General features: G+C 38.0%; 1 protein-coding gene across 11 annotated transcripts in view; it reads right to left on the minus strand.

Moving 5' to 3' along the window:
* Window positions 1–17,280, minus strand: part of PARD3 (par-3 family cell polarity regulator) — a 641,307-nt gene that overhangs the window by 404,306 nt on the left and 219,721 nt on the right. For all 11 annotated transcript variants that reach the window (XM_067542623.1, XM_067542631.1, XM_067542629.1 and 8 more), the window contains exon 3: window positions 13,375–13,555. In XM_067542623.1, coding sequence (XP_067398724.1) covers window positions 13,375–13,555 — 181 coding nt within the window. The remainder of the gene's footprint in view (window positions 1–13,374; window positions 13,556–17,280) is intronic.

Here is a 17,280-nt window from a genome sequence, read left to right on the forward strand (position 1 = left end):
CAATCCATAGAAGTTCATATCTCACTGATAGTTATGCAAAGATAAAATCAAGATTTGTGTACCGAGCTTATAGCTCATCTTGAAGTAAGGAGATGAGTTAAAGGTTTCGGCATGTTGAAAAAAAAACATTACAAGTCTCCTACAAAATTACCCCCAGTTTTGATAGCAGTCATCAGAAATTAAATTGTGTGTTAAATTTAAGAATATTGTAATATTTGTAGAATACACTCATTCAAAACTATTTAAAACATTTTATTAGACTGATGAAGCAGGTAGTTTGGAATAAAATTTGTCCATCCACCATTTCATTTTATACCTGACCATGAAAGTCAAACAGGTGCATGAAATAAAGTTCCATACAAGAACGGGAGTAGATAGTTTCATTCAGTCATTACATAAACATATTTCCTTAAACATCTCTAAGTATTTTATATGCCTACATGTTATCTTTAGTAGAAGATTGAAGGAATAATGTAACTTCCACCAGATCTTCTAGAATGATAGGACAGAAATATATAATCCTAAAGCAGCACTAAACTCACAACAAAGTTAGCATAGCTGTATAATTTTCAGGGAATGTGGGGAAAAAAGTAATTTTAGATATCTGAAAAAGGCACTATACGCTGGGAGAAAGAACATAAAGGTTCTATTCCTATGGCACAGACGTCTTTTGTGACCTGTGGGTAAGTGACACACTCTCTGTGCCCCAGTTTCTCCATCCAAAAAATTAACATAATACTCCTTACTTCACAAAGGTTGATGAGACTTTATTCATTAATGCTTGAGCAATATTTTGAAATCCTCCAGTGGAAGTGCAAAGCACTTGAATAGCATCAATATTTACAACCTGATTTTTTCACTGGAGAAAAGTGAAAATTATGTTATTGCAATCTATCATTGTTTAAATGAAGCAATAAGGAACTGTTTAGTATTGCCCCTGGGAGACCAGTGCTGAGGAGAGAATTTGGCTGTTTCTGTTTCATTACTTTAAAATCTATTTTCAGTCTTCGATTTTCAACACTTAAATCAAAATTAGCTTTTCCCTCTGCCTTTATAGAACCCAAAATATATCATCAGCTATATTAAACATCAGCAATGTGTGCAACTACCTAATGGACATTTCTTGTTGAGAAGTGTCATGCAGCCCATATTAGAGGCAGCGTATAAATACAGCTTTCTTCACTGCAGCACTCTCAGCAAGTTGCACACTATATTTTCTTATTTATTTTCCCATAAGTTGAAAAGGCCAAACTAGTCTTAAATAATTAAAAGAAAACACGGAAAATCATCAGAAGGTGAGACCTTCTACACGCTACCCCATCATCAGGGTAGGTCAATTTTCTGGCCTAAACTACATAGGCTTTGTCAATTGAAGGTCCTGGAACACCTGGCTTAAAATGGATTGAAATAGAGAGGTAAATGTAATTTTTATATTTGGTGGGAGCACTTTTCACAAATACATATGCGCACGCACACATTTTTGTGCCTGCCCTGAGCCATACAAACATACAACAAAGGAGAAATACAGGGAGTATACTGACAGTGTTACATGCAGAAGATGGATTTGCATGGGGTTTATAGCTACTTAATAAAAGGGGGCTTTTGATACGCTCTCAGTCCTATCAGAAATTAAATAAACAGCATTTTTTATTCCAGCCTGAAAGAATTTTAGCTTCTATTAAACACCTGCCAACTGTAAAGAGAACTAGGCACTAGTGTTGCCGTGAATGTCATTTCATTTGGAAACAACTCCATAGATGTTGCTGCTGTTTGTCTCTTTCTCTATAGACTCTTGGACTGCATTCACCTTCATAGCCGATACCCCAGTACCTCTTGCACATTGTTGCTTGTAATCCCACAGCCAAATAAGACTGTCTTGTATAAATATTGTTTAGCTTTACAGCTCTAAGGTTCCACCGCCCTTGGACTCGTTTGAGAGGTGCTGCCTACAAATCACAAAAAATGGTCCCAATTTTAATCTTATCTGCAAATAATGCATACTCATGTCCCCAAATAACAATACTATAATATTTCAAATTATTTATCCAAATCTGAATATCACTTTTTGTTCAGTTAACCCAAAAGGACATGAAGTTTCATTTTCCTATCAGGTAGTATTGGACTGAGTATTAGATTTTCTGACTGTAAGGCTTCCTTGAATTTCACAAACACCAGGGTGTTTGATGTAGCTCACTGTGGTTTCCAGTTACAAAAAAGTAATACAAACTGAATTCCTATCTTCTGCATTTAAACTGCCCCTAAAATGGACCCATGTGAGTATTTTTGAAGCTGGAATTCATCTTATTTACACAAATCATTTCAGATTTATAACTGGGGGCAAAGAGGGAGGAGCAACAACTCTGATCTTTTGACAACTATGAAATAAAGGGAGAAATTCGTAGAGAGTTGTTCCTCATTCACTCCTTGCTTTATTCCCACTTCATCTTTCAGTCTTCTCTGAGAGAGAGAAAACAAAACCTGGAGAACTAACAAGTCTGTTTAACCAGTACCCATCTGTCAACCTCTCTCCTCTCTCAAAAGCACACACACAATGACACAAAAAAACCAAATGTGGCTTATCCCAACACTCAGCAGAAATGATAGTCTGCTTTCCAGCCTGGCTCTCTAAAACAAGAGTATATAAGTTCATTGGTGGTAAATGGAGTGGAGGGGGAACAAGCAAGCCCCCGGTGGTTAAAAAACCACAAAACAGCAGCCAATGCCTGTCTAACTTTTGTTGTGGAAGTTTAAGACTGGTCTAATTTGGAATATGACTTGAGAATAATGTCTTACAGCCTTGGGCTGGCTAGTAAAAAAATCTAAGCCACATGTTTGGGTTTTTTAGCTGTGGCATTGAGGAATATTATTCTGACCAAGGCTGACAACACTACACAGTCAGCAAAGCACTGTGCTGAAACACTGCTATAGCCTCACAATACCAATTTAAATACAAATAATTTTCCTACATGAGCAGGGTAACCAGATAGCATTATTATTTATTAAGCAATGACAATGTGCTCATAAACAAGCATGCAGGGCCTTATCTCCTCTCATACCCTCCGGCTTTTTCTTGGTCTCCTAGCTGCAAAACGTTTTTGTAGCAAGTAAAATACACTCCCCAATTAGAGCTGAGGGAATAATTTATAATCAATACATTTGACAGATTTTACATCTTATGCTGTTTGCAAATTGTCTGTCAGTAGATCACATCTTATTCCTAATCTTAGGTCAATACTTAACCTGTCAAAGGAAGGCAAAAAACATAATGAAACTCGGCAATGGATCACAGTTAGATTGGTCAGAAATTCTATCCTCGTATCTTTATATGTTACAGAATGCTTTGAAGCATGGCATTTAATTGTCCCATTTTTGCATATGTAACTTCAAAAGTTACTATTGGTCATAAATTGCATCCAACCCGTTTTTAAACTTACCTGTGGTATTTGACTCTGTAACCTCCTAAGGCAGTAAATTTCACAGGATGGTTTAATGAATTTCCTATTTGTTTTAAATTTACTTATCTTTAACTTTGTTGTGTGACCCCCTGTTCTCTTAGGGTAGAAAAGTTGAAAACAGAAGAACCAATCAGGAAATTCTCAGAGAGTTATTATGCTTCCTTTTTGTAGCACGATGACAGCCTCTTTCAACAAGCATATAGGTTCCTCATAATAGGGTTAAATGTATCTGAATACTACTTTGCCTAGCTTCTCTGCAGTGGAAATCTAGCATATCCCTCATTCAAGTCTGACTGGATAAAGGATATCAAAAATATAATCCCTCCAGTAAAAGCCTACTTCTCAGCTAAAGACATGTGAAACAAATGCATACAAGTTTGGAAGTACTTTGTTGATGCTCATGGAATATAGTGATCATAAATTTCCAGAATAGGTTAAAAAAAAAATCAGTCAATTTGATGGCTAAATGTATTTCACATGTCCAACTCAGCCACCAAACTTCCTTTAATACTAAACCTGATCTACATAAAACATTCAAATTCTGTACTTAGGCATCTAAATCATCTTTCTGGTTCTCCATTGGCCACTATGTTCTATACCAATTATCTGTAATACTATCATGTTCATTCTATTATTGTAATGTATGAAACATTTTTTGTTTATTGAATTGTTGATATTTCTGAAAATAAAAACAAAAGGCAGCCTTGGAACTGAGATCCAAAAGCTGAGAGATTCTTTCAAAAAAGTTGTAAGATGTTTCTAATAACTTGTTTTCGTAAGCCTTTCCCTACACCCAAGGGAAAAAATGTCATCCTCTCTCGTATAGAATGAAACCTTGAAATAGCCCATGATTACAAAAGACTTCCTTTCTAGAATTCAATAAATTCTATAATATTTTTGTTTATTGCTTCCAAGTTTTCTTACCATGTTGAAAGCTACAGTATCTTCCTTGATGATAGCTTGAGAAGACTCAAGATATTAAAGGTTAATTTAGCATCTTAAACATTTTAAAACCCATTTGTTTTTACAAAAGTGTTACGGCTTTTGTAAAAACAAATGGGTTTATAATCTGCCTGAGTTCCTAAATTAATAGCAGAACACTATATAGGGGAGTGGCGACAATCTCAGACAGACCAACCTAACCATCGTCCAGCACTATGTTACATTACAAAACAAGGAAAGTACATTAGGGTTCTGAACTTCCTCATTTGATAGAGACTGGGAGGAGTGTAATAGAGGTAACACAATGAACCCCATTCACCTTGTAGTGATTATAAATGACTTTACAGAGCTAGCCAGCATTGCTCCTGTTGAGAGTCACATCCAGAGTCAGCTGGAGGGACAGCTGTAAGGAGCAGGCCTGAACAGTGGGGGCAGTTGAAACTGACAATGGAGAATCCCAGGGACTCTGCTGCACCCTCCCCCCCACCCCTGGAAAAGTAAAATCAGAGCAAGAGCTCCCACTTACCTGCCAAGAGTTGAGTGCAAGCCTCTGTTCCAGGTGCGGTAAAGGAAACAAACTCATCTTGGATCCAGGCAGGTAAGTAAGGGTAAGAGCAATGCTCAAGTAACATTTGTGGGTTTTTTAAGTTCTTGTAGCAGAATGAAGGACATCTGAGCACCCCTTCCACCTCACTCTTTCTGAGCTCACTTATACTGCCCTCCCACTCACTGCAATGACTGTTTCTGAGCAAGGAGGACTAAAAATAAATATGTTTGAAATGTTTAGGTCTATACATATCGGACCTGATCCAAAGCTCACTGAAGTCAATGGGAAAATAGCCTATTGACATAACGGTATTTGGATCTAGCCCATAGTTGTATTTCATTATTAATGTAGAAGGAATTTTTGTCTTGATTTAACTTTAAGATTAAAGTTCAAACTGGGTGTGTATCTGAGCAAAGCTGCAGAAAGGCTATGGCAGTACCGGCATCTTTCTTTTCCAAACCTATCCTTCTCTCCACCTCTCCCTGGTTGATTGCTTCTCCTTAGTCCTTCACTATTTGGAATTGACGTGATTTCTAGCTACGAAGCCAATCTCCAGCAGGGTAGGGGATTTGGAGAAGAAAACAAAAATGGAAGTGAAAAGCAATTTCTGACACTAAAAAGGAAATGAAAAAATAAATACATTCTAGAGAAGTAAATAAGAAATTTGTATCAAGTGCAGCAAAAAGAGAAGGAAGAATTTTATCTGTCAGGCTTTCTCGCTGACAAAATAATCCACCATATATGTGTCTCCATGACAGGTACTAATAAAAGAAGAATCCGGACAGAAAAGGAAGGTGGAAGGGAATACTTCTTTCCCCTCTAAAGAAAAGCTGGGTTTATCAGCAGAGCAGGTGTATGGCCTGTTGAACCAAGTGATATATTTCTAGGATTATTTACTTTTTTAATACATTGCTTAATGATATTTTCTCCCTCTTATTCTTTGGAAAGGTGTGCTATTTTAATGTAATAAAATACATGAGGGCCATCTCCACAAATGAGGGAAAGCCCAGCAGTTTTTGAGACCCAATTTGATAGCTACCTTGGACTATCCCTTGTTGAGAGAACAAAGGGGACTGCCTCTAACAACTCCTCCCATCCCACATCTCTTCACTTTGCCAGCCTCCAGGGGAATGACATCTACTGCACTGCTCACACAAGCACCTCCTAGAAGAACTGTTGTGATGAAGAGTTCATTTGATTTTAGGCACCTTTGGAATGGAGAAAAGACGAACAGGCAAAAGGGGCAAAAATGGCAGTGAGGAAGTTTTTAAAACTTCAAAATGGCAGTATAGAGTGCCAGAATCACAATCTCATCTGAAGCATACAGAAATAGGTAAGACTCTGCCTTGGGTATTCCTTTGGTAGAATACTACTAGAATTAATATGCTGTAGTGCCTTCAATCCCTGTACACAGTAACTGACAAATATTAATCCTTACAATACTGCTTCAGGGAACTACAGATGAGTACTTTTGTATCCAATTTACAGACAAGTAAATTGAAGCACAGAGATTTTATGTAGAGCTTTGTGCGGATACAAAAATTTGGATCAGCATCTGAGATAATTAACTTATATCCAACCCACACTCCACCTTTATAAGTATCTGCATTCACATCAGCACCGTATCTTACTGTGATTTTCAGGAGGAACACCTGTATGCATGCATGCGTACAATATAAGAAAGCTATAAAGCTTAATAAAGGTGCACACTATTGTTGTCATTTTAAACATCTTATTATACAACAGGCATCAGAACAAATAGCCTTTTACATAAACAATAATAAAATAAATGTCTCAAGTCAATAATGTTCAAAATCACAAACTGAATGATAAAATCAAAAAGTTGACCACCTAATTTAGTTTGTAACTTATTCTAGCCCTGAATTGTGGGACTTTGTATTAGATGTCTTCCCTGGGACAGCTGATTTTCTTTGAAATGTTACTGTGTAAAAACAAATTGTCCATAGTTTCTGCTTAAGTGAAGTATGATTCTCATTAATTGTGTAACCAGAGACTGAGAAGGCTCTCTGGGAGGGTGTACTGGATGCAGAGATGGAATGCACAAATCATGCAACTCGACTGAGAAGGGGAAAGTTGTGCTCGTGTTGTCTCCACCACACCAGCAGTTGCACATCTTCATTCTTTGTCAGTTTCACAGTGATATACTTTGAGATTTCATGATCACTTCCACACTCACTGTCCGAATCCTCAAACTCTGTACATGACCATTTTGTCTCCATTGGTGATGGTGTCTATGTAGCAGACTAAAGAAGCATAAGATTCATTGCAGGAATATTTTTTTCCTGCAATGAGACAAGCCTCTTGGTCTCTTGATGAACTTCCTGTCGCTCCTCTTCAGTGAAAATTTTCATCCCCTGCATTTGTGGGTGCAGGAAAACCGCTACTCTGTGCATAGGCTTGATTGCAAACTTTTCGATGAGACATTACAAGGCTTTGGATTTGGTTGACTTAGACCATCTTCATCAGTGGTAAAAGGATGGAGATGCTTTTTCAGACTTCGGTACCAAATGGGCACCAAGTGGAGACTGGGTTGTGGTGACTGCTCTAACACATCTTATGTTTCCTTGAAGAGCTGCAGGAATTTTATTAAGATGCTTAAGGTATTGTGGTCAATGCCATCAATGAGCTGAGCATCCCCCTTCTCTGTCAAAATTTCATATATTCTGTCCCACTACTCCTTAACTATCTTAAACATGAGTAGTTTGCTGTTCCATCATGTTTCTCCATCTCCTTTCAGAAATTTTTGCAGGCTGCTTTGAAGTCCAGATCTCCTGAAGTAAGGAGATTTCGGCTTGTGTGGATCAGTTCAGTTACTGCTTCCTCCTTCTGATTTCCCAGTGTGGTAGCTTGCTCAAGTACAGAATTTATAATGTTCATTAAGCAGCTTATTCACATGTAGGACTTGAGGACTGCAACCACGCTCACTTCCCAGTTCATAACAAAAAACAGCGCTGGTAATGCTGTGTATATCAAATCTTCTGAGTATCTGAATAACAGCCGACAGAATGTTCTCTGCTGTGTTTGGTTTCCCACTGTCAAACTGAGTCACACAAAGCACCCACTCCAGCATTCCAAGCTATGTAATGAACGGTTACCCCCAAATGGGCAACCTTTCGGTAATCATCCATCCGCAGATGAGGATAACCCCTCCACCCACTGTGCCAAGAATGTTTTTCAGCTCTGTGGAAATTTGTTTTTTAGTTCTGCCACAAGTGCAGAATGCCGGGCTAATGTTGTGGAATGTGGTATTAGCACACATGCATTCATTTGACCATATTGGGCACCCATGTTAATCAAATATTGAGAATATGCAAGGAATTCCTTGCCACTGACTACTTCAAAAGGTCTTATGTCTGTTACTACAAACTACAGTTGTCTTCATGTCTTGTGCAATAGTGTCAAATTTCTTGGTGAATATCTGCAGCAAATTGGATCCCGATTCCGGTCTATATTTATGTTTAAGTAAGCTGGACGTACTGGTTTTACGGCTAGTAAAAGCACAGACTTTTTTGCATGTGTCACCTATGACATATCCTGCCACAATATCTCCATTTTCATCAATAAGAAACCTGAATCTATTCCAAATTGGTGATTTCCTTTTCTCATTTCCCTTCAAACTGTATGCACCAGCACATAATTTCTTTTGAATTTCTTTCTCCATTGGCTTTTCAAATATAGAATTTGGAATCTTTTCTAGAAGCACCCAGCAAGGAAGTGCAGAGGGGTGATCCAGTGACAATTTGAATTCATGCTGAAGAACTGACAACGCGATATAAAAGCAAAGTGAACTTTCACCAGTATTAGCTGAATCTGAATGATAATATCCATATTTGATCCACAATCTGCAAAAATAGTAAACAATACAGCTGCATCCGTGGATATAAAGCAGGTAGCCATGGATTTGCAGGGCTCTTACTTTACGGCCCCAACTCAAGGATTTAAATTTGCATGTACCTTTGCACACTCATACCCCTAACTCGTTTGCTCCCAATGAGTTTTTTGTAAATTTTTGCAAATTCTGACACACACAAAAATGAATGCACACCTAAAATATGGGCATAAGTAGTTCACCTATGGTGTCGCAACAAATCAGGAGGAACACAACACAGATCCTGAGCCAGGAATAGAACGCAGCCCCTTTCTCAAACTACTAGACTGCACTCTAGCTAGAAAAGTCTGAAGTTGGGTAGGACAGAAAAAGTCTTATGAGTTGTTCCCTCAAGGTAGCATGGACCTGCCTGGTATACAAGGTAGCTTGGTTGACATTGTGGAGGGAAAAAGAATACACTCAGATGGGTAAAAGAAACCACCTCAAAGAACAGAAAGTTAAAGTAAGTATGTACAAAATAAATGAGGGTAAGAGGATTGTTTCAATGATGTGTAGGAATGGGAGGGCCTGGAAAGGAAGAATCCTCACTGGATATGTCTACACTGCAGTTAAACACCCACAGCTGGCCCATGTCAGCTGACTTGGGCTCGACCCTCCTAGGGTCCCAAGACCGCAGGCTCCAGGCTGAGCAGGAGTGTCTGCACTCCAATTTTACAGCCCGACCCTGCTGACACAAGCCAGATGCTGGTGTTTAATTGCAGTGTAGACATACCCACTGAGGCCATTGTGGGGTGGAGAGAATGGAAACAGGGAATGGCCCCGGAAGTGCATGCTCTTTAAAGTTTTAGTGACTCATCAGGTCAGTGTTCCATGCAGGTGGCCAGCCTGCAGTGGTTAAGAAAACTTCAACACAAGTACACAAAAACAACTAGTGAAAAATGGACAAAGGAGAAATTTCCTGACACACATGGTCATCTTCTGAATGCCATGGTGTCTCATGGACTAGTACGAAGAACAGTCAAGCATCAGGTGAGAATTTTTAGGTACAGAGTGAAAAAGAATTCTTCTTTAGAATATAGGAGGATTTAAGGCACAGTGTGTTTATAACAGTGCAATGTTCTGCTAAATGTTTCACCATAAAGATGACAGCAAACAAAATGCAGTCCAGTGAACCAAATGATCACTTTCATTTTACTACTGCATTTTTATACTTTATTTGCTATATTAATTTCCAAATAGCGCTAATACAGTGATGGGGAGGGATTACACTCTGCTGTAACTTGTTGAAATGTTCCAAATATACTTTGGAACAAATTTTCTCACCTGTTCGTTATTTAAGTAAATATAATTATAAACTTAAAATGTAAATATAACTTTTTAAAAGAGAACAATACAAAGTAAAAGGACTAACAATATGCGATGTTTGAAAAGGGATTTTATTTATGCTATTTAAATGCAGTACTGTGAAGCAAACAACTTGGTTCACAGACAGCGCACCCGCTGCTGAACTGTCACTGCCTGACATCCTGTCTTATCTGCCAAATTGCTCATTAGGTTTGGCAATTTTCACCTGCGCCTCCAGTTTATATTTCAGCAGGGAATAAACATCAGTCTGTTTTAACAATCTTCTGCAGTGAGCTTCCAACCTCCTCTCAGAAGCACACAGGCGCGCACACACAAAAAACATGTGTTTTGCACGGTTATAAAATAATCCAGCTCAACAACTGATGAAATACAGCAACAGGAAGTTTAGCTTGCAAAAATAATAATAATACAAGGAGAATGGGCTAGAATAAGAAATGTAACTATACCGAGCACTTCTATGGATGGTTGATGCTTTCATGTATTGCCCAGCATTATTTTCTTTTTTACATTTAGCTGGAAAGATGCAATTTGAGCCATCCCCACATGTGCACAGTACATGGTTATATGTTTGTGCATGGGGAAGATGAGAGTCCAGCTGGACCTGAACTATCTCACCTTTTTCCTTTCTGGGGGTGGATTGGTGGTGTGATTTATAAACAAACAAAACAGGTAACATGGCAACCAGAACAAAGAGATGAAAATCTCAGCAGGCCCTTAATCCCCAGCCTAATATGCTTAGACACTGCCTCAGAACAGAGACCATTACATACGACTTACGTCCAGGTGAATGGTAGAAGAAGGGGGCAGCAATACTTTGAAACCGAACCACTGAGAAACACAGCCCAGCTCATGGGAGAAAGGTACCAGAGATGTAAAACAAAATGTCGAAAATGCTATAAAACAATTTCAGCCAGAACACTGTTTTTCATCTGTTAGAAGTAAAATATTCACTGCCAACCCTGCAATTAGCTAGAAAATTACAATAATTATAGCAATTTTGTATCCCATCTCCAATCCAATTAATAGATATATGACCTTGTCAACATGTAATAATCAGGAACTGCATCTACCACAAAACTAGAAGGGTTTTATATACTGAATAGAATTTATACAGTAAGAACATGATTATGTAAAATCCTGAAAATACCATTTGTATGCTACGCTTCCCTTCACAAGTCAAAAAGAAAATACAACAGGCGTATTATTTCTATTTTCAATGTGTATTCAAATAAAATATTTGAAATAGGTATGTCTAATATAGGATAATATTATTGGGTTGGCTTCTATGCCCATGGGCTGGAACTCCACGTAACACAAAATGCATCTCATTGTCAACGTAAAAAGAAACACATTCTAAACAGTAAGTGGAACATCTCTGATTGGTATTAACATATTTATGCTGAAATATTTCACCCATTTTATTTTTTCATGCTTTCGCAAAAGCACTTCAAGATACTATCCCTCATAATAATGTTAAAATAATACTTTGCCTGTGATTAAGCACCTTGTATCATAGAATCTCAAAGCACTTTTCAGTCATTAGGTATCCTTCAACATGTGTGTGTGCTACGTGTGTATCATCATACACATTTTATAGACTAATCAACTGAAGTCAAATGCCTTGTCAAATGTGCCACAGTAGCCTTGATGCGATCATCACTATACAGATGTAGGAACACAAAGAACACACCACGCACCAACATTAAGGGGGCATCAACACTGAAAAAACTGATTAATGTTTGCCAACAACTGAGCAACTCTAGGCTGTTGAGAACTCAAGAGGACACTGCTACTCATGGGGCTCAGGCCAGCAACTGAGTTGTGCATGTAGCAATGCTACATTTTCATTGAGTAGATGCAGAGTTAGTACAGCTGGGAGTAAAACAGAAGTATCCAGACCGCTCCTTTAGCCACCTGACCACACTCCCTCCCAAGCTATTTTGGGTTATTCACTGTAGCATAAGTGTATTTTAGAAGAGCTGCACCATAATTACAACTAATGAGACTGCAGCTGACTTTAAAATGTTATTCTCATATGCTTTATGCCCATATGCTTTATACAGAAAACTCTTATGGAAAAATCCTTTAGGACTTAATTGAAAAAAAAATTCTAGAGGTTTTTTTAAACCAAATTTATAAAAAAAAAAATTATATCTTGCTTAGAATTTTACGATTCTTAAAAAACCCATGGAAAAATATTCTCTGGTTAAAAACCACATGTAATTCAAGATATTTTTTCTTTAAAATAAAAATTAGATTTTTACAGAAATCTATTGGCTTTATTCATATTAAATTCTAGAGGCATTTTCCATAAGAGAATCTCCATATTATACATCAGATGCCTACATAAGATGAAGTATAACCTTTGTCCAAGCTATTTTGAGTTAAGTAATATTCCCAACATTTTCCCTAAATATGGAATAGAAGGATGAATGCAAAATAAGTAAGGGGGAGTGGTGCTCGTGGCTCTAAGGGGGCGGTATCTTAATCATCTTTCTAGCACTTTTTTCAGTTTTTGTGTAATAATTTAAGACTGAACCAACACCTAAGAAGAGGAAATCCCCCAAAATTTTTACTATTTATTATTTATAATACAATAGTGCACAGAGGCCATGGTAGGATGGCCATGTTGTACTAATTACTGTACAAACGCAATGGTAAATATACTTCCTGCCTCTCTGAGTTTACAGTCTTGAACAGACAACATTCCCAGTTTGGAAATAAACAAAATAAGACTTTTCTTCACTGTTTATAAAAAGTTTTTTACTGTATGAATCACCAGGTGCTTTAACTGAAGGGTGATCACAGTAACCTACCTGCATTCTCAGATTTAGGGGAGAGTGTAGCTATGCTATTTATAGTTCCTTTTTACCCTTTTCATCTTCATTATATAAATAAAAACTGGCAAACTGGAATCTACACACACAGTGACTTCACTTGGATATTTTGTTGTAATTTTCTGTGTTTATGTCACTTAAAACTGGATAGACAAAAAAGAGCTTACTGCTGTTTAAAAATGCCTATAACTAATTTATTAAAATTGAGAGGTTTATTTACTTGCATGCATCAAATATTTACACAGATTCTGAACTTTAATCTGCTTTCGATAAGGACAGATAATGAATCACATTCCCAACAGCACAAATGGGTAACAGAAGCTGGCAACATCGTAAATTAAGATGAAATGTGCAGAGGTATTGAGGGTTTTTACTTACTTGCACGAAGAACTGAAGGTGTGACCTCAATTTCACTTGTTGCTTGATAAGGCTGAAAGGCTGACACAGAGTTAGAGCCAAGTTCACTGCCAAAAATTTCTGGACTTTGAGTGCCCGTCGAGCTGGCGCTGGTGCCATCACCCCCATGATGTGGATCTTGTTCATCAAATATGGCTACGAGCTGTGAATGACAATGTATTTATTGTTAAAAAGACAGCAACATAAATTTGCCATTGTATTTCAGTACTACATTATCCCTTCTTTATCAAATAGCGACCACCACCTAATAGGGAGAGCCAAGTCACTACATGGGCTGTCCTAATAACTAGCAGTGAAAAGTTCACCAGGAATGTGGTATGGTCATACAAGCTCAGTGTCAGATAACACACCCCTAAAAATGGGCAGGACCAGGTTGAGAAAGGAGCCACATCTGTAAAATAAAGCTTCCTTTTTCTGTCAAGTCCCTGGGAGATGCAGTACTGCCTTTGGTCCTACCTGGCAGTGAATAAATCAGCATTAACTCCTATGGATGCAAGGGGTGTAATTTGTACTCTCCTGTAACCAGAGGTAAAGTACAAATGGCAAGTAACAACACACACATAGCTTTATTAAATAAATGTGTCTGATGAGAAATAATACATATCAAGAAGTGCTGGTGCACGCACTGAAGGCAATGGAATGTATGAAGCTATCCTAAAATGTTTTAATTGCTACTAAATACTGTATATTATGTATTTTTAATACAATATGAGTTGTGTACATCTCCAGCAGAATTTCATTAACCAACTCTCCAGAGATACTTCTGTCTTTGCATGAAGTAGGATTTCCCTAGGTAGGCAAAAAAATAAAAAACAGTTGGCTTTAACTAGAGCTTGATAAAGATTTATTTAAGTCACTTTAATTTAAAGGAGACAAACTCCCTAAATTTATTCTCACTGCCACACACAGAAAAAAAAATATATCTAAATGAGTGTTAGATATTTTTCCACATTAAATAAATGCCAAGATTTATTTGGAATGAAAATAATCTATCCAATTTTGTCAACTTCAGTGAATCATGTTAAAAACAGAAGGCCTGTTTCTTATGCACTCAAGTTAAAAGCTGAGAACTTCCAAGGGGAAGATTCTTATATTTATCAGCACTCTCTGGCTTCTCTAAACTGATCCATAATGCAACATCTAACAAGCACTTCCAAGAAAGCACTGCCTCCAACTGTCCACGCAGGAGAATAGATGGACACAGACAACATAAAATCACATTTCTCTCAGAAAATTGTTTCCCTAGTATTATTCTAAGTAACCCCTAAAGTTACCACAATCAAAAGAGATTAGAGATAAAAACATTTTCTTTAGTTTTTCCAGTTTGTTTTGTTTGTGAATTGACATCGTTTGCACATAGTCCGTTTCATTGTTTCCCCAGTGGTTTGGGCAGAACCTTGACAAAAAAGGGGAAAGAAAAACATTTCCAGAAATTAGAAAAAGTTATTTTAAAGCCAGAAAAATTGGCATGGGATCTCAGGGTTCCTGAAACTACTTTTAACACTTACTTTTAAATGACTAGATTTAAAATCAATGTCCCTTTAACTGTTGAAGAGGAAAAAAAATCTCTCTCAGGCACCTCCTATGTGCCCATCATCATAGCATCTAGTGTCAGGGGCAAAAAGTAAGAATGACGTGGTGGGTGAAAGTTTGGTACTTTTTCCAGTGAAAGGCAGGGGGCAGACTAAGAACCAAACCACGATAACAGACAACCAATACATTTCTAATTCTCAATTCATTAATTCACACACAAAATATCTATCTTCCCTTCACACCAAAGGTACATGAGGGCTGCAAAGATGTCTCCTCTTCTATTACTAATACGTCAGTATCTTCAGAAACATACTAAAAGCACGTATTTTTAGTATACTGTGAAACATCATAACTAATGGCAACTGAAACTTCTAAGTACGCTTTGTGATTATTATCCTCAATCTTATTTCCTTATTTTTGCTGATGCATTAACTTCCAAACGTTAGTAATTCATAGTGGCTCAACCCATGAGTGTAAATTTGCAAGGTGCTATTGACTATGACATTGGGGGGGGGGTTGCAAAAAAGTGTGTTATTTATAGCACCATGACATGAAAAATACATTTAAACACTGCTCAGAGAGACATATCAAACTGTTTTCCCCCCTACAGAATGTGTGTCAACCTTTTCCCAAAATTACATTTTGTTCCCTTGAAGCTAACTGACAAATGTTTCTCGATTTCTGGCATGATATACCTTTTACTTTAAGTTGCCTCCAGCTTTTTCCCTATTCCAACTAGTCAGTCTGTAACCTAAAGACTACACTAACTGTACAAGCTCTGAAAATTAGCATTTCCCATTTCAAGTTCCCCTTTTCATCCCCCCACATCATAGCAGTTTTTCACTAATTCTGACAGCACCAAACCTCTTTCATAAGGCTTCAATTCCACTGAAAAATACATCAAGTTGTAACATTTCTGCACACTACTGGGAAAATATAAGCTATAAGCCAAGTTCTGAAATCCTGATAACTTCATTTTCTTCTTCTACAACAGTGTTTCTCAATCGGTGTTCTGTGGAACCCTGGGGTTCCGCGAGATGAATTTCAGGGTTCCGCGAACAGCTGACAGCGCACGCCACCGAAAAGGGGAAGATGTCCTGGATTTTTCAGCAGAGGGTATCGCACGGCCCCACAGAAGTTAAAAAGGGTTCTGCGGCCAAATTTAATTGAGAAACACTGTTCTACAGTAATGGTTCGTAGTTCAACACGAGGCTTACACTGCTGCAGTATTTTGTACATTTACTGATTATCATCATCATCATGCTCTGTAATGATACTCTGAAAAGTCTTCAGTTCTGGAAGACTTGCAATGAGCGAATTCAGATTTTCCAAAACTGGCATTAGGGCAATGGTGAGGTGGCAAGAGCCTGGGGTGGAAGAGATGTGCTCCGTTAAACCAATGAGTTCCTCTTACATTTGTCCACTCCTGAGCTGCTGTTTTTGCATGACAAACACTCTTGACAAAGAACCAGCTCAATGCTATCTTGAAGAAAACTGTACCATTCATTAGACTTCACACACTTAGGGCTTCAGGACCTCATTAAGGATTGAGGAACGATTTCTGTGACCAGGAGTTCCCAGTATGCACAATAATAATTTAACCAGTGCTCCCTGGGAACTCATCCTTTCATTACACATTTGTATACAGATGGCCTGCAATAAGCTGGGATCCCAGCAGTACATTTTGAAGCCAAACATGCACTGTCGATTTGACACAGCATCTCAGATTACAAGACTGGCTTTAACAGCCTTATCTACAATGGTAAAAGTGCGAAATCGTGACAGACTTTCACTGTCCAACTGAAAAAGAGGATGGAGAATGAAGAGGAACTTCTTTCCTTAGACATCACCACCTAGGAACATGCTACTCTGGTTCAAAATACTATTGCATAAATTCTAAGAAGATATCATCACTGATTTTCCTAAGAAAAAATGTAACAGAATTGCCTAAGGCCCTGAATAATTTTTCAGGATACAGGCTGTCAAACATGAAACAATGTGTAATCACTTTCTGGAGCTAATCAGGGACACTGGCAATTTCTGATAGTTTGACATCAGGGTGATCTCATCTCTCTTTTGGATTTCCAGTCCTGGATCACATTGCTCCTCATTAACTATACGGAAAAGGCCATGATAGCAGCTTCTGCCCTTATGGCTGGGGCCTCGCAAGCTCAAGTCAGCCAGCAAAGGCCAGATAAGGGCAAGGGTTTTTCTTTATGGTGCAGACATACCCTTAGGGCCCTCTATAAATCTCAGCCCACAAATGGGACATTACAACCAAGCAGAGGGCTCAAGTTCTTCCCCAGGTCTTCCTGATTCCCTAAGAGGTGAAGA

Source organism: Emydura macquarii, unplaced genomic scaffold, assembly GCF_026122565.2.
Source record: "Emydura macquarii macquarii isolate MOO-44397 ecotype Brisbane River unplaced genomic scaffold, CSIRO-AGI_Emac_v2 contig_719, whole genome shotgun sequence".
Classification (NCBI taxonomy): Eukaryota; Metazoa; Chordata; order Testudines; family Chelidae; genus Emydura; species Emydura macquarii.